General features: G+C 43.7%; 1 protein-coding gene across 3 annotated transcripts in view; it reads right to left on the bottom strand.

Moving 5' to 3' along the window:
• Window positions 1-19995, bottom strand: part of RB1CC1 (RB1 inducible coiled-coil 1) — a 153615-nt gene that overhangs the window by 118294 nt on the left and 15326 nt on the right. For all 3 annotated transcript variants that reach the window (XM_056521914.1, XM_056521912.1, XM_056521913.1), the window contains exon 2: window positions 18505-18634. In XM_056521914.1, coding sequence (XP_056377889.1) covers window positions 18505-18575 — 71 coding nt within the window. In that variant the 5' untranslated portion in view covers window positions 18576-18634. The remainder of the gene's footprint in view (window positions 1-18504; window positions 18635-19995) is intronic.

The raw sequence follows: 19995 nt of genomic DNA on the forward strand, positions 1-19995 counted from the left end.
ACATATTTTAGTGTTTTTTTTTTTTCTTATCATTTCAAATCCGTTTATGCAGAGGACTATTTCTGATTCCGAGGACTACAACGATGACCCACATTTTTTTTTTTTTATTAATAAAAATGGTTAACAAGGGCTTCTGGGAAAGTGTTTTTTGGAATAAACGTTTTTTAAAACATGTTGTGTTTTTTTATTTATTTACAGCCTTTACAGGCTTAGTAGTGGAAGCCATCTTATAGACGGAATCCATTACTAAGCCAGGTCTTAGCATTAGCCCCAAAAACAGCTAGGGCTAAACCCCAAATATTACCCCTATTATCATTCTGGTTCTCTCTATTATCATTCTCAGCCAGATACCAACCAAGCAGCAACAGCCTGACGTTACCAGGGTTGGTTAGGACCATTGTTACTGACCCTCCCCAGCCTAAATAACGCCAGCCTGTTACCACCTAGGTCCTGGAGCGCCATTTTTGACACTCTGGGCCTGTTGGTACCGGCTCTTCCCAGCACCTCTGTGGTGTTACTGGGGTAATAATTGGGGGATAGCACTAGCTGATTTTGAGGCTAACAATGAGCCCTGGCTTAGTAATGAATTCTGTCTATAAGATAGCTTCCACTACTAAGAAGGTAAAAAAAAAAATGTATTCCAAAACACAACTCAAGCCCTCTTTAAGCATCCTATTAGTTAAAAAAAAAAAATACTGGTCATCGTAGTCCACTGAAGACAAACAAGTCCTCTTCATACACAGATCTGAAATGAGAAAAAAAACACACACAAAAAAAATAGTTTAGTACATTTAGGGAAAAAAAAATAAAACTAGTAAAAACTTTTAAAAAACACAGAGGAGAGGAGGTGGTTGTTTACCAGTGGTGTTCTGAAGTTATTTATTGGTTTTTGCTTATGTATGCTATAACAATTGCATTCTAAAGTAATTTATTGCTTTTTGCTTATGTAAGCCAAATTTATCAACCCCCTGTGATAGTATGATAAATATGTCATATATAAGCAAAACCAAAGCAAGAAAAACTGCCTACAGAACTCGCTTACCAAAACAAATAATGATATATGTCGCCGTATATATTGAGTTATAGCGTGGACGAACAGCTTTCAAAAAAGAGGGCTCATTTATTGGTGAGTATTCCAAGAGTTGTAGCCTTTTATATTTCCATTGCTTTTGCTCAGCTTTGGAGTCAGGGAAGTGGCTCACTGACCTCCCCTGCCTCCCGGCCCATTCCTTCCCTGCAGGTTTTCACGTTTTAGTGACACAAGAGTGAAAATGTTTGAATATTACAGGGGCACGGAATATTGATGAGGCAGAAGAGATTGGTGGACACCCACACTATATATATTGGGTATAGGGCAGGTGAACAAGCTGTCAGTTTCGCTTTACATTTTTTTCTGTTCTCCTAAGAGCCTTTTTATGAAGAGCACTTTACGGTAAAAATTACATATCTTAACGTCCCATGCTGTCAATGGGATTTTGCTGAACACTACGATCATTATATCTTATTAAAAAATATAAACTATTTAAAGAAAATAAGTATTTATCGGCATATAACACGCACTTTTTAGGCTAAAATTTTTAGCCTAAAGTCTATGTGCATGTTATACGCAGATAAGCCGCTGCAGTTCAATGATTTAAAGCGAGCGCTTTAAATCAATGAACTGCAGCGGCTTTGCAGGTGCAGAGACAGCCAGCGCTGCCGGCTTCTCTGCCCCTGCTTGCCCTGGGGTCTAGAGCCCTGCTACCGGCCCTTCTCTCCCCCTGGCTATCGGCGCTGCTGCCCGTTCTCTCCCCCTGACTATCGTGCCCGCGCCCCATTGCCGGCGCCGATAGCCAGGGGGAGAGAAGCGGCGCCAGCAATGGGGCAGCAGCGCCGACAGCCAGGGGGAGAGAAGGGGCAGCGGCACCCATTGCCGGCGGCGCTGCCCCGTTGCCTCCCCCCATCCCCGGTTGCATAATTACCTGTTGCCGGGGTCGGGTCCGCGCTGCTTCAGGCCTCCGGTGTGCGTCCCCTGCGTCGTTGCTATGCGCTGCACGGCGCAGCGCATGACGTCAGTGCAAAAAAAACAACGTATATTAAAGAAAATCTTCAAAACTACAACTCCCAGCAGCCCCCTGGACTCTGTTTGCCCCTCCTAGCCCGACCAGCTCATATATAAAGGGCTGTCTGGGACACCTCCTCCTCTTTCTTTCTGCTCATGGCAGACTGTCAGTTAAGTGATTTGTGTACCTTTGTTCTTTAAGTTACACGTATTGTGTATATTCACACATATATATATATATATATATATATATATATATATATATATTCATTCTCTAACATTCATTCTTATCTATCCTATTCTCAAATACCTTCCTATTTCTTTATTATTTTTTATTGCCGTTTTTGGTTGTCTGTTCCCAGTGCTGTTTCGGAGCCGCGGTGTCTTTCAGCTGACTACCGCGGTATCCGGATTCGCACTGGGCTATTGCAGGGGCCGGTGGATAGATTATCTAGTCTTCTTCCCGGGTTTCCCGCCGTGCGGCCTCTGCGAGCGGGGAAAACAGTGGCCGGATCTTCCTCCCTCTCCTGCAGGGAGGTGTGTCTCGCCTTCCGTTCAGCCACTCACGGCTTGAGTGGCTGAGCGGTGGTCCTATCCCCATGCTCTCGTCCGTAATCTCGTGAGATTACGGCCTTGAGCGCTGGTGTTGAGCAGCTCCTCCTCTCCAGTTCGCCATTCCCAGACGAGCAGTGAGAGGGAAAGCATAGGAGCGCTGCGGACAGTGAATTATTATATATATATTACCTTGCGACTTGTTCTCAAGTACCCTGACAAGTATAATACTCGTTATATTAACCCTTGTTAGGCGTTACTCTGGGTTTTAACCCTGTTCATAGGAGGTTAGATTGACTATACCCCTTATCCTGGTAGATACCAGTGATACTATATAAGCACAGTAATTAACAGGTTTACTTGCCTTTATTGATCGCTGTATCAGGATTTTGTGACTATATACTGGGCTCACATATACATACTATACTGGTTAATTTTATATTACCATACAACCCATTTACATTATGGCTGGTGAGAGTTCCCAAGCAGGGTTGGTACAACAATTACTCCCTGAGGATGCACAGATACAGGACCTGATTCACAGGTCAGTTCAGGAAGCTCTGGCTACTGCCGCTGCCCCTTCTACATCTCATTATACTGATCCAACAGGTTCTGCCAAGAAAGGCAAGGCACACGCCAAGAGCAAACATGTGGCGTCCTCCAACTCCCCGGCATGGGAAGATCAATCAGTGCACCAGACAGTGCCCACCATGGCCTGTCGCCCCGCAATAAATGATGACCCTATACGACCCCCGGGCCTCGGGGAGTATACCAAGAGGCACAAGCCCACCAGGCGGGCTAAGCCTGACTCCTTCGACACATCGGAGGAGTCGGCTGAAGAGGAGTCTGATGTGCCGGAAGGCACAGATTCTGGGTCTGAGGAAGAGGCGGGTTTACTGGCGGATCCCTCCAACGGCGATCCGGGTATACCAGAAGAAGACATTCTGGATACATTGGGGCAACCCTTTTTTCACCCGGAGGCCATTACACACTCCCGCTCAGGGGATTGGGCACCCTTGCCCCAAGTGGCTGATTATATCCAATATTGGACCCGATGAACCCTTGACCGGGTTAACCGTAAGAAGCTTAGGGCAGAATGCCCAAGACCATTTGTAGCCAAAAAAGTGGCTAATACTCCTGAGGTAGACCCAGTCCTCATGAAGTATTTAACTAGGTTGGGTAAATACTCCAAAGGGATTGAACGCTCCTTCAAAGTCATCCAGGATAGGATTTTGGACCTATTAGGTAAACTTACCAAAATCCTCAATCTGTCGGAGCAGGCTGCCTCCTCTAATGAGCCTGTGGATCTCACACAGCTCAGAGGATGGGCACAACGTGCAATATGCATGTTGGGGACAGCGAACACCACCTGTTCCATCGAACACAGGAGATCCATCCTGATGAAGCTGGAACCCCAGCTTTCGCACTTAGCTGAAAACGAACCCGACCCATCTGCAGAAGGCCTTCTCTTTGGGGAGGACCTCCTCAGAAACATTAAGTTTGTAGGCTTGTTTACAGGCCTTGATAAAGCCCAAAATTCACTTAAAATACGGTGGCAAGGTTTTCAACAAGGCCGGCAGAGGAAAGGGTCGATCTGCCGGCCGAGGCAATTATTATAGGCCCTATGCTAGACCTCCCGCTCAGCCCTATGTACCACCTCATCAGCAATACCCCATGCCGGTGGCACAGCCCGCTCCCTTCTTTCCACCCCGAGGTCGGCCCTGGAGAGGACGAGGCGGTAGAGGTTACCCGCGCTCTAGGCCATCCACTGGTGAGTACAGTTTCTCCACACCTATGTGGGCTGAGACATTTGACCCACGTCTGGTCCATGACTACGGCAGACGCGTGGATATTGCACACCGTAGCGGGCTATCAAATAGAACTTCAGTCTCTACCAGACATGAGGTTTGCACCCCATCCGATTCAGTTCTCGGAACTCAACAAATCTCTTATAGACATGGAGCTCCAGGAGCTGTTAGATAAGCAAGCGGTACAAGAGGTAGATCCTTTGTCCCCCGGGTTTATAAGCAACCTCTTATTAGTCAAGAAGAAGGATGGTGGGTATTGTCCCATAATAAACCTAAGAAATTTGAACCAACATGTGACTTACCGTCACTTCAAAATGGAGGGTATCAATCTTCTACGCGACCTTCTATGTCTGGGAGACTGGCTGGTGAAGGTAGATCTGAAGGATGTCTACCTCACCGTTCCTATGGACCAGTCATCCCAACCGTTACTAAGGTTCTGGAGGGGGGACCGTCTATGGCAATTCACTTGCCTACCGTTCGGTCTGTCCTCAGCCCCTTGGTGTTTCACAAAGTTGATGAAACCCGTGGTGGCAGCTCTCCCGAGCAGAGGGGTGCATCTGATAATTTATCTAGACGACCTACTCATCATGGCCCGCTCCAGAGAACTAGCCAGACTTCACTGTCAATGGACAGTATCTCTGTTAGAGGCATTAGGCTTCCTCATAAACCACAAGAAGTCCATTCTGTCTCCAGCACAGGAGATGGAGTTCTTGGGGTTTTTGGTGGACACCAGAAGAGCTGTCCTATGCTTACCCAAGACCAAACTGGCCCTGATTCGCAAAGAAATCAGGGCTGTTTTACGCAACAGTCAAGTATCCTTGAGGGTGATCGCTCGCACAGTCGGCTTATTGTCGGCTTCCATTCAAGCGATCTTTCCAGCCCTGCTTCACTATCGGGCCCTTCAGCGGCTCAAGACTTTTTATTTATGACAGGGCTTACGATATGCGGACGAAGTAACGCTTTGTCCGGAGTCGGTGGAGGAATTACACTGGTGGCTCCGTCACGTGGTGGAGTGGAATGGAAAGACAATTTTCATCTCTTGTCCGGACGTGATCATAGAATCAGACGCCAGCCGTCAGGGCTGGGGAGCCCGTTGCGGACAAAACTCGACAGACGGGATATGGTCAGAAGAAGAATCTTCCCTCCATATCAACGCTTCGCTGTCTTCGCTGTCAGGAGCTTTCTCTCACAGACCTCCAGATGTTGCGTACTTCTACGCATGGACAACGTAGCGGCGGTGCAGTATATCAACCGCCTTGGGGATTCGAAGTCCAAAGTATTGGCGGACATTGCGTACGACTTCTGGCATTTCTGTCTATCCCGAGACCTTGTTCCTATTGCGGAATATATTCCAGGAGTGTCCAACGCTGTGGCAGACTGGAATTCACGTTATGTGATCGACTCCAGCGATTGGACGCTGGACCGGTCAGTTTTCCTGACGCTCCGAGACCTTTGGGGTCCATTACACATGGATCTCTTTGCGTCTCGTCTCAACAGACAATTACAACACTTCTACAGTTGGAGACCGAAACCGGAAGTGTCAGCAGTGGACGCTTTCTGCCAGCGGTGGCCGGAAGGGACGCACTATGCATTTCCCCCCTTCCCGATGATCACCAGGGTTCTCCTCCAGATATTGACACAGAGGGCAACGGTAGTGTTGATCACTCCTTGGTGGCCAACTCAGCCGTGGTTTCCCCTACTGTTGGGGATGTCGGCGGATTTTCCCAGGTTGTTACCCCCTCTACCCCACATACTCACCAATCCGAACAAGGGTCTTCATCCCCTAGTCATGGAGGGCAACCTGCCTCTTCTGGCTTGGTTGGTTTCGGGGTACCGGAATCAGGTAATGACCTTTCAAAATCGGCTAGAGATCTCCTCGCCCTGGCCTGGGCCCCAGGGACTAGATCGGCATATCGATCTGCCTGGGGACTCTGGGTTAGTTGGTGTGATCAACGGGAGATCAATCCCATTCAGGCACCTGTGCAGGTAGTAGTTAATTACCTTGCTGATGCATTCGATTCAGGCAAATCTTATAGCTCTATAAATGTTTATAGATCCGCTATTTCTGCATACCACTATCCTGTGGACTCTTTGCCAGTAAGCAAGCACCCTTTAGTGTGCAGACTATTGCGCGGAATAAAATTTAAGCGTCCGCCTCGTCCTATGTATCAAGCTACGTGGGATGTTTCCAGCGTGCTGGATATGTTTTCTTCATGGGAAGACAATAATGATCTTTCCTTGAAGGTCCTTTCTATTAAACTGACCGTTCTTTTAGGTCTGGTCTCTATAAAGAGCGTATCAGATGTTCGAGCTTTGGATGTTTCTCGGCAACAATTTTCCCCTGGGCGTATTCAATTTTCGGTCGTACGCAGGACTAAGACGGGACTCCAGTCCGTATTTTCCGGCTCATCCCCGGCTTTGTGTTGTTCGTTGCCTCCAAGAATATGAGACGCGAACAGCATCACTCCGTTCTCCTACTCATTCTTAATTACTCATTTCTTATGTCAAACCTCATCTCCCGGTCTCTTCGGCTACTTTAGCTCGTTGGGTCCGTTTAGCCATGGAGATGGCAGGGATTGATGTATCCTTGTTTGGTGCCCACTCTGCTAGAGGGGCTATGGCTACTAAGGTTGTTGTGTCAGGTGGTTCCCTGTCGGATCTACTGCTGACTGGTCGTCCCAGACGACCTTCCGTCAGTTTTATTTTAGACCGGAGGAACATGTTTCTATGTCTGTTTTGTAGATTGTGCATTATCTTGTTAAGCTTTGAACTTGCAAGATATGAGCCTCCTGTCTGATATATAAATCGAGATTTTCCTAGCTAATGTGATGGAAAATATAAGTTATATGAAGACAGGAGGCGCGTATCTTCCCTCCCGACCCAACCCTATCATGGTGTCCTTTTATCTTTTCAGGTTATTGAAGAGGATTACTTCCATCTTTTGGAGGGAGGCTGATATGTTCCTGACCTGTTGTTCATCGGGTTTTGTTCCTGTTCGTTCAGGTGGCGGCGGTCCTGTTGACCATGTTGTCAAGAAGCATCAAGGGGTTGAGGTTCCGGAACTTCATGATGGAGTCCGCTCTGCTGAAAGCCGCATAAAGAAAGAGGAGGAGGTGTCCCAGACAGCCCTTTATATATGAGCCGGTCGGGCTAGGAGGGGCAAACAGAGTCCAGGGGGCTGCTGGGAGTTGTAGTTTTGAAGATTTTCTTTAATATACGTTTTTTTTTTTTTTTTTTTCACTGTTAAAAATTTCTGCTATGGGCATTAAAGAAGAAAGATTTAATGCAAGACACTCGCCTCCTGTCTTCATATAACTTATATTTTCCATCACATTAGCTAGGAAAATCTCGATTTTTCCATATACAGGGCTGTATGAGGGCTCATTTTTTGCACAGTGATCTGTAATTTATATCGGTATTATTTTTTGTTTTAATGGAATTTTTTGCTCACATTTTATTATTTTTTTTCGGATATATCAAGTGAGTAAAAATCAGCAAATCTGGCATTTGGTATTTCTTTTACCTTTAAAAGCTAGGTTCTCATTGCTGCTGGAACTATTTTAGGTATTCACCAGGTATGAAGCAGGCTCAGCTCCTGAGCTCACTTCATATTCCCTAATGACATGCACACCATGTTACAGGGTGTATTGTCAAAGGGTTAAACAAGCAAATTTCTTCAACATTCCAATACTACTGTAATTCAAAATATCACATTTTAAGGTGGAGTACTAGGAGTACCAAGATGACAGGCCAATGGCGCAGTCACTAGTCCCTCTTCTAGGTTATAAACCATGTGGCACCAATTGTGTCACTGGAAAAAAAAAATCTGGAGTCAGAGGAGCTCTCTCTAATCCGGCTTCTGCTAGTGGGTTTTAGCTTTAATACCAATGATGTCACCTGCTGTCCGTTTACAAGCTGGCATTACTATTCATTTAGGCATCTAGGTTGGTAAATGGGCAAGATTGACTGTTGCAGCGAGGTTCTAGCTGAAATGTCAAGGCATCTTGATGGTAAATGGCCAGGATCACCACCATTTACCAGAAAGGGTTTAAACTACTGATACAAATACATGGCATGGTATGGTATATATATTATTTAATAATTTTATGTCCGCTGAACACTGTAGGGTCTAGACCAGTGTTTCCCAACCAGGGTGCCTCCAGGTGTTGCAAAACTACAACTCCCAGCATGCCTGGACAGCCAAAGGCTGTCCAAGCATGCTGGGAGTTGTAGTTTTGCAACATCTGGAGGCACCCTGGTTGGGAAACACTGGTCTAGACATTCCACAAAAGATAATTAGTGGGCACCAAGACATTCTCCTGTGTGTGTGTGTGTGTGTGTTTATGTATATATATATATATATATATATATATATATATATATATATATATATATATTCCAACTTTAGATCTTAGCTTATAATAATGAAGACAGTCATATTATCAGAGACTAATAAAAGCAATATAACAAGTACATAATGACATATAAAGCCAAAATCTAAATGTTCAATTTGTCTGAGGAGGTCAGGGTCGCCAGTATTAAACTTCATTCTAATTAAAACACACAAGCGGTGGTGGAGACTATTAAATAACATGTATTTTTAATTTCCTCTGAAAATGTTCTTTTCGGTCCAGCTACATGATGTTGTTGTTGTATTCTATCTGTAATGAGCTCACCACATTGCTTCAGCAATACACTGCGAGAGAAAACACTGTCTGGAACGTGGGCTATAGAATTACCAGGATGCGCACGAATGATGATGATAATGCTCCAGTCACCAAATATGTCAGAGATGATGTGGACATGCAGCACGTTACTTTTTAATTTTTTTTTCTTAATAATACAATTTTTTTGCAAAAAGTCTACAGCAAATAAGCAACATCTGCGTGAAAAATTTCTGATGCAAGTGATAGAAGTTGCTTACTTCTGCTGGATACAGGTCACAATACCATATGTGTAGCGAGGAAACAGTTGCTTGAAGAGAGGTGGTGCTCTGACGTGACACAACAATCATATAAACATAGCAGGAAGAGTAAAGGAACGCCAGCCACTCACCAAATCTTCTTATTCTTCTTTATGTATGTATGTATAAACATACTCCCATAAATACAATCTTGTATTGGGGATGGACACACGGGGGGGGTACAGAAAGACGACAGCAGCCGTTGTTTTGCACTCATTCAGTGCTTCATCTGGCCTCAACCTAACTGGATATCACCGGGGTTATATACAGGTGTGTTGTTCCCATGTCCAATCACCATTCAAAAAAACACCATGTGATCTAAAAGGTAACAAGTAGGAGGTGTCTTTCATAAATCAATTGGAGCCGGATTAAAATCTTAAAAACATAAAAAAGACATGTCTACTTTATCATTGAGCCCTAGTGGTCCTCTAGCTTGGGTGTTAATAATCCAATATGTTTCTTTTGGTAAAAGATGTAGGTCGACCCTAGTGCCGGGTATAGCATTTCTTTTTTCTATTCCTGCAAACCGCAACACTTCAGGGTTACCACCATGGGCTTCTTTTACATGAGAATTAAAATTGATAATCAGATATTGGCTAGTGAAGGATATAGGAGGGAAGTCGCCAAGAATACCCTCTTATATTTTAAAAGTTCCCATCCGCTAGCCGTTAAGAAAGGAATACCTTACGGCCAATTTATTAGATTAAAAAGAAATAAAAGTAAGGAAAAAAAATACCAAGAACAAGCTGATGAACGAGAGAAGAAGACTAATTGATAAAGTAGACATGTCTTTTTTTATGTTTTTAAGATTTTAATCTGGCTCCAATTGATTTAAGAAATACACCTCCTACTTATTACCTTTTAGATCATATGATGTTTTTTTGAATGGCGATTGGACATGGGAACAACACACCTGTATATAACCCCGGTGATATTCAGTTAGGATGAGGCCAGATGAAGCACTGAATGAGTGGGAAACAACGGCTGCTGTTGCCTTTCTGTACCCCTCCCCCCCCCCCCCCCCCCTTGTGTGTCCATCCCCAATACAAGATTGTATTTATGGGAGTATGTTTATGAAATAAAGAAGAAGAATAAGATTTGGTGAGTGGCTGGCGTGCTTTTACTCTTCCTGTTATGTTTTTATCCTTGTATTTATGTCTCCAAGCTATAGTTATGCAACACTGGCTTTAACACCAAGACCTGTAAACCTATGTATGTCTTATCTACTATCACTATATCTGAGTAAATTGCTCCTGGTTATGCAACTTGATTCAGGTAAGTGAAAGTACACTTCTGGCTGCGTAACAATGATATGGATGCCTAAACTTACAGTTCTTGCTCGGGTCTATAGATCTCAGCTTATAAATAATTATAAACTTATATACCGTACACTAGCTTAAAATAAAACACAATAAAACCGTATGCAGTTTCCTGAATAGAGCAACAGTATTTAACTATCACTTCATTCACTTTTAGTGACATCTGAACACAGTTGTGCAGTGTACTCAGCTACTTCAGATGACCCACAGAGTGAATGGACGATGGACAAGCCTGCATGTTGTGGTCAATTTACTTGAGGACAAGTGGGCAGGTGGTCACTTTGATTCTGGGGATAAACTCTTACATAAAAAAATTATTTAGGGGGTATTCACATGTACAGTGTCCTACGTATATTTGATGCACCGGATTTGATGCGCAGGATTTGAAGCTGCAGATTTAATGTTGTGTTCAGCCATTTAGTTTACATTAAAGGACATGTCCAGTGCTCACTTTTCTTGTTGTATCCAGTCCGGGCTGCAAAAAAAAAAAAAAGAGAACAAACATTCTCTTACCTGCCTACGCTCCCCCGGTGCTCCGGTACAGGTGCTCGGTCCCCGGGCTGTATACTTCTTACTTCCTGTTAGCCCGGCATGTCACACGGAGCTTCAGCCTATTATTGGCCGAGGCGGGACATCGCTGCGGCCAGTGCTAGTCTGAAGCTCCGTGTGACGTGCCGGGCTAACAGGAAGTAAGAAGAATACAGCCTGGGGACCAAACACCTGTACCAGAGCACTGGGGGAGCGTAGGCAGGTATGAGAAAGCTTATTTCTTTTTTTTTTTTTTTTGCAGCCCGGACCGGATACAATAAGATAAGTGAGCACCAGACATGTTCTTTAAAATCTGCAGCTTCAAATCTCTACATCATATCCTGTGCATCAAATATGTGCAGGATACTGTACTTGTGAATAGACAGAATGATGATTCCTGCTATTATTCAAGCCAATACGTATAGGTGCACTAGAAGTGGCTTCATCTAATTCGCACTAATTATTAGAAGGACACTATGGGGGCGCAAAAACAAATATGTACCAATATGTAGACACATAAGCATTTTTTAGCCTCCTCTAACAAATAATATAATAGTGGTCCTACTGCGTACGTTTCGCCTGTGCTTTGTCAGGCCCCCTGACGAAGCACAGGCAAAACGTACGTTGGGGTAGGAGCTGGCGGTAGGATACATGCATGGCAGGTTTAATCTAGTGGCTTTTCCTTTCTCTTTTCCACTACGTTGTTTGTTTTGCTACTTATTATCCTGATATTGGTTCTCTGGGTGTATTCCAATTATGGACTAAAACCTTTGAATGCCTTATTGCTGTTCATATCCAGTACCATATCTCTGTTATGATTTATCTGTAGCTCTGAATCCTGTATTCCATGTACTAGTATCCATACTGTTAGCTCCCCATCTTCTATGATTGAGACCTTAGTGCCTTTTATTATTTCTCCATTTTAAATGTATGTTTATGTTTTTGCATATATGTCAATAAAATGTATTTATTTTTACACAGTCTGGTTCTATTTGATGGTATTGTGTATTCAAGCACGATAACGACTCCAAACACAACTCCAAGAAGACCACTGTCCTGCTAAAGAAGCTGAGGGTAAAGGGGATAGACTGGCCAAGCATGTCTTCAGATCTAAAGCCTATTGAGCATCTGTGCTTGACATGGGGGATATCTGGTCAGTTGAAAATGGTCTTTGGCTTAAAGGAGTACTCCAGCAAAAAAACATCTTATCCCCTATCCTTCAAGATAAGATAAGATATCTGATTGCGGGGGTTCCACCGCAACCAGGTAATCCATGCATGGAGCAAACTGCGCTCTGTGCCGGATGACTGGAGACTAAAGCCACCACGCCCCCTCCATTCATGTCTATGGGAGGAGGCGTGACGGCTGGGTACTAGTGGAATGGAGGGGGCGTGACGTTACGATCACGGAAGCTCCAAGCTTACGTGTTCCGGAGCCCACCGCTGCCCGGAGACCGTGGGGGTCCCATGGATAGGTGATAAGATGTTTTTTACTGGAGTACCCCTTTAAGCCAGAGATCACCAACCTTTTATACCTCGTGAGCCATATTCAACTATAAAAGACGGTCAGTATGTACTGTCAAATATTAACACTGTTAAAGTGTACATGTCGTCAACAAAAAATGTTTATATAATATAGATAATACCATTACCATCCTTTACATTTTTCTATATGTAAGGCTGGTTCTTGTGCAATGATATGTAGTTTTCATTGGTACCATTTTGATCATTTTTTATTATTTTTTTTCTGGTATATGAAGTGACTAAAAATAATTATGGAGTTTGGTATTTAACATTTATGCAATTCACCGCCATAAAAACTGTAAATTAATAGCTTGGACAATTCCGCATGCAGTAATATCACTGGTGTTTTACCATTTTACATGTTTTTATTTATAAAATAGGAAGGCGATAAAAAATTAGCTTGAATAAACATGATATATACAGTCATGGCCATAAATGTAGGCACCCCTATAATGTTTCAATTGCAGTGACAAATGTTTTGCTATACACATGTTTATTCCCTTTGTGTGTATTGCAACTAAACAAAAAAAGGGAGGGAAAAAAAAAGCATAAGTGGACAAAAATGGGCTGGACAATATTATTGGCACCCTTTCAAAATTGTGGATAAATAAGATTGTTTCAAGCATGTGATGCTCCTTTAAACTCACCTGGGGCAAGTAACAGGTGTGGACAATATAAAAATCACACCTGAAAGCAGATAAAAAGGAGAGACGTTCACTTAGTTTTTGCATTGTGTGTCTGTGTGTGCCACACTAACCATGGACAACAGAAAGAAGAGAAGAGAACTGTCTGAGGACTTGGGAACCACAATTGTGGAAAAATATCAACAATCTCCAGAGATCTAGATTTTTTTCTCCACAGTGCACAACATTATCAAGAAGTTTGCAACCCATGGCACTGTAGCTAATCTCCCTGGGCGTGGACATAAAAAAAAAATTGTTGAAAGGTGTCAACGCAGGATAGTCCGGATGGTGGAGAAGCAGCCCCAAACAAGTTCCAAAGATATTCAAGCTGTCCTGCAGGCTCAGGAAGCATCAGGGTCAGTGCTAACTATCCGTCAACATTTAAATGAAATGAAACGCTATGGCAGGAGACCCAGGAGGACCCCACTGCTGACACAAAGACATAAAAAAGCAAGAATACATTTTGCCAAAATGAACTTGATCCTTCTGGAAAAATGTCTTGTTGAGAGATGAGACCAAGATAGAGATTTTTGGTAAAGCACATCATTCTACTGTTTCCCGAAAACGGAATGAGGCCTACAAAGAAAAGAACACAGTACCTACAGTGAAATATGGTGGAGGTTGAATGATGTTTTGGGGTTGTTTTGCTGCCTCTGGCACTAGGTGCCTTGAATGTATGCAAGGCTTCATGAAATCTGAGGATTACAAACGGATGTTGGGTCGCACTGTACAGCCCAGTGTCAGAAAGCTGGGTTTGCGTCCAAAATCCTGGGTCTTCCAGCAGGACAGCGTCCTTAAACATAAGTAAAAAAGAACCCAGAAATGGATGGCAACAATGCGCTGCAGATTTCTGAAGTGGCCAGCAATGAGTCCAGATCTAAATCCCATGAACACCTGTGGAGAGATCGTAAAATTGCTCTTGGGAACAGGCGCCCTTCCAATAAGAGAGACCTGGAGCAGTTTGCAAAGGAGGAGTGGTCCAACATTCCGGCTTAGAGGTGTAAGAAGGGTTATAGGAAGCAACTGATTTCAGTAATTTTTTCCAAAGGGTGTGCAACCAAATATTAACTTAAGGGGGCCAATAATTTTGTCCAGACCATTTTTGGAGTTTGGTGTGACATTATGTCGCAATCGCGGATGTCCGCCATTACCGGCGGGTCCCTGGCTGCAGATAGCAGCTGGGACCTGCCGCGCATGACGCGGAACACTGCTCCAGTGCTCGTGATCATGGTGGCACGTAAATGTACGTCATGGTGCGTTAAGTACCACGGCACCATGACGTACATTTACGTCCATTGTCGTTAAGGGGATAAAGACCAAGCCCATTTTAACCTTAAGGACCAGTCCAATTTTATTTTAGAGTTTTCGTTTTTTCCTCCTCGCCTTCTAAAATCCATAATTCTTTTATATTTCCATCTACAGACCCATATAAGGGCTTGGTTTTTGCGTGACCAATTGTACTTTGTAATGAAACTAGGGATCGACTGATTATGGGTTTGGCCGATATTATCGGCCGATAATCACGACTTTGGGCATTATCGGTATCGGTATTACCTTGCCGATAATCCGATAATGCCCCGCCCTTGCACTGCTCCCACCGACCCCCGTCGCACCCCCCACCGCACCGTCCTGGTGCCATTGCCTCCCCCAGCTCCGGTTTTATAATTACCACTACTACTTCCTGCGTTACGCTGTGCGCAATGACGAGTGACGCAACGTCACCATCAGTGCACACAATGACAGCTCTGGGGGACGACACCGGAGCCAGATGTAGAGTGGACCCCGGGCCCTGGGAACAGGTAATTATAAAACCGGGATGGGGGAGGCAATGGGGCCAGGGCGGTGCGGTGGAGGGGTGCGACGCGGTGTTGCGGAGGGATAAATAGCCGATAACTTATACCGGAATATCGGTATAAGTTATCGGCTATCGGCCCTAACCTCCACAGATTATCAGTATTGGCCCTTAAAAAACGATATCAGTCGATCCCTAAATGAAACCATAATGTACCATAATTTACCATAAAATGTACGGCAAACCCAAAAAACTATTTTTATGGAGGGAATTTAAATGAAAACCACAATTTTGCACATTTTGGAGGGTTTCATTTTCACACTGTACAACTTACGGTAATTACATGTGCTCCTTGTTCTGTATGTCAATACAATTAAAATGATACCCATGGCTAGATACTTTTATATTTTTGTACCGTTTAAAAAAATCTAAAACTTTTTGTACAAAATCAGTAATCTAAAATCGAATTATTTTGACCACCTATAACTTTTTCATTTTTCCGTATATCGGGAGGTATTAGTGCTAATTTTTGCGCTGTCATCTGTACTTTTTATCAATACAACATTTGCATATATAAAACTTTTAGTTCATGTTGTATAAAAAAATTTTGGAATCCAATGGGACAAAAATGCAGCATTTTTGGACTTTTTTTTATCTTTTACATTTACGCCGTTCACCGTACGGGATCATTAACATTATATTTTGATAGCTCAGACATTTATGCACGCGGCGATACCAAATATGTTTATAAAAAAAAAAAATTACGCTTTTTGGGGGTAAAATGGGAAAAACTGCCAATTTTCTTTTTATTGGGGAAGGGGATTTTACACTTTTTATGTCCAGAAAAGGGGACTATCTATAGCAATCATTTGATTGCTAATACTGTTCAGTGCTATGCATAGGACATTTCACTGATCAGTATTATCGGCTATCTTCTGCTCTGGTCTGCTTGACCTCAGAGCAGAGCAGAGCAGAAGGCAGCGCTGCGGGAGATCCGATCATCCATTTTAACTTGCGCATTGCCGCAGATGCCGTGATCTGTACTGATCACAGCATCTGAGGGGTTAATGGCGGACATCCGCACGATCGCGGATGTCGCCCATCACTGGCAGGTCCCAGGCTGCTGATAGCAGCTGCCATCATACACAGGATGTAAATGTATGTCCTGGTGCGCGAAGTACCGCCAAACCAGGACGTACATTTACGTCCATGGTCATTATGGGGTTAAACCAACTGGTGCCAGAAAGTTAAACAGTTTTGTTAATTCCTTCTATTTAAAAATTTTAATCCTTCCAGTAAATTTTTTCCTTCTTCTTTTCTGCCTGACCACTGTGCTCTCTGCTGACATATCTGTCCATTTTAGGAACTGTCCAGAGCAGGATAGATTTGCTATGGGGATTTGCTCCTACTCTGGACAGTTCCTGACATGGACAGAGGCGTCAACAGAGAACACTGTGGTCAGACAGAAAAGAAATTAAAAAAGAAAAGAACTTCCTGTAGAGCATACAGCAGCTGATAAGTACTGGAAGGATTAAGATTTTTAAATAGATGTAATTTACAAATCTGTTTAACATTTTGGCACCAGTTGATTTCAACATTTTTTCCCCCCTACGGAATACCCCTTTAACCTTTTATACACTGCGTATAAATATATATCATGTGACAGATGTACTTTAAAGGGGTATTCCGCCCCTAGACATCTTATCCCCTATCCAAAGGATAGGGGATAAGATGTCAGATCACCGCGGTCCTGCTGCTGGGGACCCCCGGGATCACCGCTGCGGCACTGCGCTATCATTACTGCACAGAGCGAGTTCGCTCTGCGCGTAATGACGGGCAATACAGGGGCAGGAGCATCGTTATGTCACGGCTCCGCCCCTCGTGATGTCACGGCCCGCCCCCTCAATACAAGTCTTTGGGAGGAGGCATGGCGGTTGTAACGCCCCCTGCCATAGACTTGCATTAAGGGGGGGGTGGCCGTGATGTCACGTGGGGCAGAGCCATGACGTCACGCTGCTCTGTCCACTGTATCGTCCATCATTACACACAGAGCGAACTCGCTCTGTGCAGTAATGATAGCGCAGTGCCGCAGCGGCGATCCCGGGGGTCCCCAGCAGCGGGATCGCGGCGATCTGACATCTTATCCCCTATCCTTTGGATAGGGTAAAATATGTCTAGGGGCGGAGTACCCCTTTAAGGGAATTATCAGCTTATGTGTGAACATGCCATGCACCTCAACACATGACCAGCACAGACTTCATTTGGAAGCAAATAATAAAGAACCCCACACAGAGAGAGATAACACCAACTTAGCAATCTCGAAGGATTGTTGTAAAAAAATTGCTTATACAACGAATAAGTGTTAAACACAGAAACACAAATATCTTTTCAGTTGTCCAGAGTATGAAAACCATTGAAACAACTAGAACAGAAAAGCAATGAAAGGCTCTGTTCACACTGTTGTGGCCTTTATATTAAAAATAACTAGGTTCCGCGCTAGTTTGATGGGACACAAACCTACAAAGTACAATACTGAAGCAGACAATTTAGATGAAAATACAAAGCCTTTATTGATACATGGCATAGATACAATGCATTAAAAACAGAGATGAGGGCAACTGAAACCCCTGGAAGAAGGACTTAGCTCCGAAACGGACGTAGGGGTGGACGTCTCCCTGTCACTCTGGGTTATTATGTGGGTATCCTGTGTTGTGCTCGAAGTTTAAAATGCCACTGTACTTGTATTTTTGCACATGCACTTTTATTATGTGGTGGCACTTAGTTTGCAGTACCTTACCTGTTACTCTATGTATGCCCCCTTATGCCCTTTATACCATATTTTTTAGTGTTGTAATACATATTATTGATTAGGAGTCATATAGCCTCTGGGGACATCCATGATTTCAGTTGCCCTCATCTGTTTTTAATGCATTTATATGTATCTATGCCATGTTTCAAAAAAAGGCTTTGTATTTTCATCTAAATTGTTGTCTGCTGCAGTATTGCACTTTGTAAGTTTGTGTATGTATAGCTGCGGTTAGTGGATTTACATCTAATAGTCCTATATTTAATTAGGCTTACATTGGGTCTCTTGATTTTACCCTGCCCTTAGATACTATTATTGGTGTATTCCCGTGTTTTTGGTTCTGTGTGGTTTGGCGGGAGCATAGAATGCACTTATATTCTTTCCGTCTAATCTGGTGAGTTTTCAAATGCTTAGTGCAGGCAGTGTGAGCAGAGCCTAAGGCATTATTTTATTTAAAAATGAAATACATTTTTTTTTAAATGTTCTTACGTTTGTACTGCAAGCTCGGTGTCAAATGTAAGGGTGATTCCTGTGTTCACCAGAAACACATACAGCTTCATGATGACTGCTCTATGATCCTCTGCTCCCTTCTTTACACCTTGTTGTGCTCATTTAGAAACTGTGGAGAAAATAAAACAGTAAACATTAAAAGCTGCCAATCCTGGGAGTTGTAGTTTTACAATGGCTGAAAAGGCACATGTTGCAGATTACTGGTGTAATGGAAGGTTCTCCCCGAGTTTGTGTGAGTCTATTCTGGGTCCACTGGAGATTCAGAAACATACTGATAGAAGTATCTGGCAATCCATGCATGGTCCTAGTGTGCTTGACACCAACCAGGGACCGACATGAGAAATTACCATACGGGATAATTAACAATATATTTTGGTAGTTCAAACATTTACGCACGCGGCGATACCAAATATGTTTATTAATAATTGTTTAACACTTTTTTGAGGGTAAAATGGGGAAACGGATGATTTACATTTTTATTGGGGAGGGGGATTTTTCACATTTTATTTTTCCATTTTACACTTTAATAGTCCCCATAGGGGACTATTTACAGCAATCATTTGATTACTAATACTGTTCAGTGCTATCCATAGGGCATAGCACTGATCATAGGGCATAGCACTGATCAGTATTATCAGTGATCTTCTGCTCTGGTCTGCTCGATCTCAGATCAAAGCAGAAGACCCCAGGAGACGGCCGGAGGCAGGTGAGGGGACCTCTGGCCGCCATGTTGGATGCTCGGATCCCCATGGCAGCGCTGAGGGTGATCCGATCACCCAATTAAAGTACAGCACTGCCACAGATGCTGCGATCTGTATTGATCACGGCATCTGAGGGGTTAATGGCGGACAACCGCGCGATCGCGGATGTCCGCTATTACCGGCGGCTGATAGCAGCTGGAACCTGCCGCGCCTAATGAGAGCACCGTTCTGGTGCTCATGGTCATGGTGGAGGGTAAATGTACCTTATGGTGCATTAAATACCACCGCACCATGAGGTACATTTATGTCAATTGTCATTAAGGGGTTAAAGAGTGAGGCTATGTTCACATGGTGGAATGTCCGCACAGAAAATTTTTGTGTGAACATTCTACCAACAGTGGAGCGCCAGCAGAGCATGCCTGCACTAAGACCACTTGGAAATGCACCGTCTTATAGATGTTAATACATTTCCGTGCGGAGTCAACAGAAAGAATAGACATAATTCTTTCTGCGGATGCCAGAATCTGAATTTCCGCACCAGATGTTTCTGCCATGTGAACAGTGCAGCAGAATCCCAATGAAATCAACGCTGCGGAATGTCTGTGCGGAATGACGCTGCGGAATTCTGCACGGACATCCAGCTGTGTAAACTTATCCTAAGACCACTCAGTGGATTCATGAACTGATTGATACTTTAATACTTTTTAAAATGTTCTAGACCTTTTCAATTTTTTTTTGTTCAACTAGGTGTTTTATATTGTGCGTGCCA

This window comes from Hyla sarda, chromosome 5 (assembly GCF_029499605.1).
Source record: "Hyla sarda isolate aHylSar1 chromosome 5, aHylSar1.hap1, whole genome shotgun sequence".
Lineage (NCBI taxonomy): Eukaryota > Metazoa > Chordata > Amphibia > Anura > Hylidae > Hyla > Hyla sarda.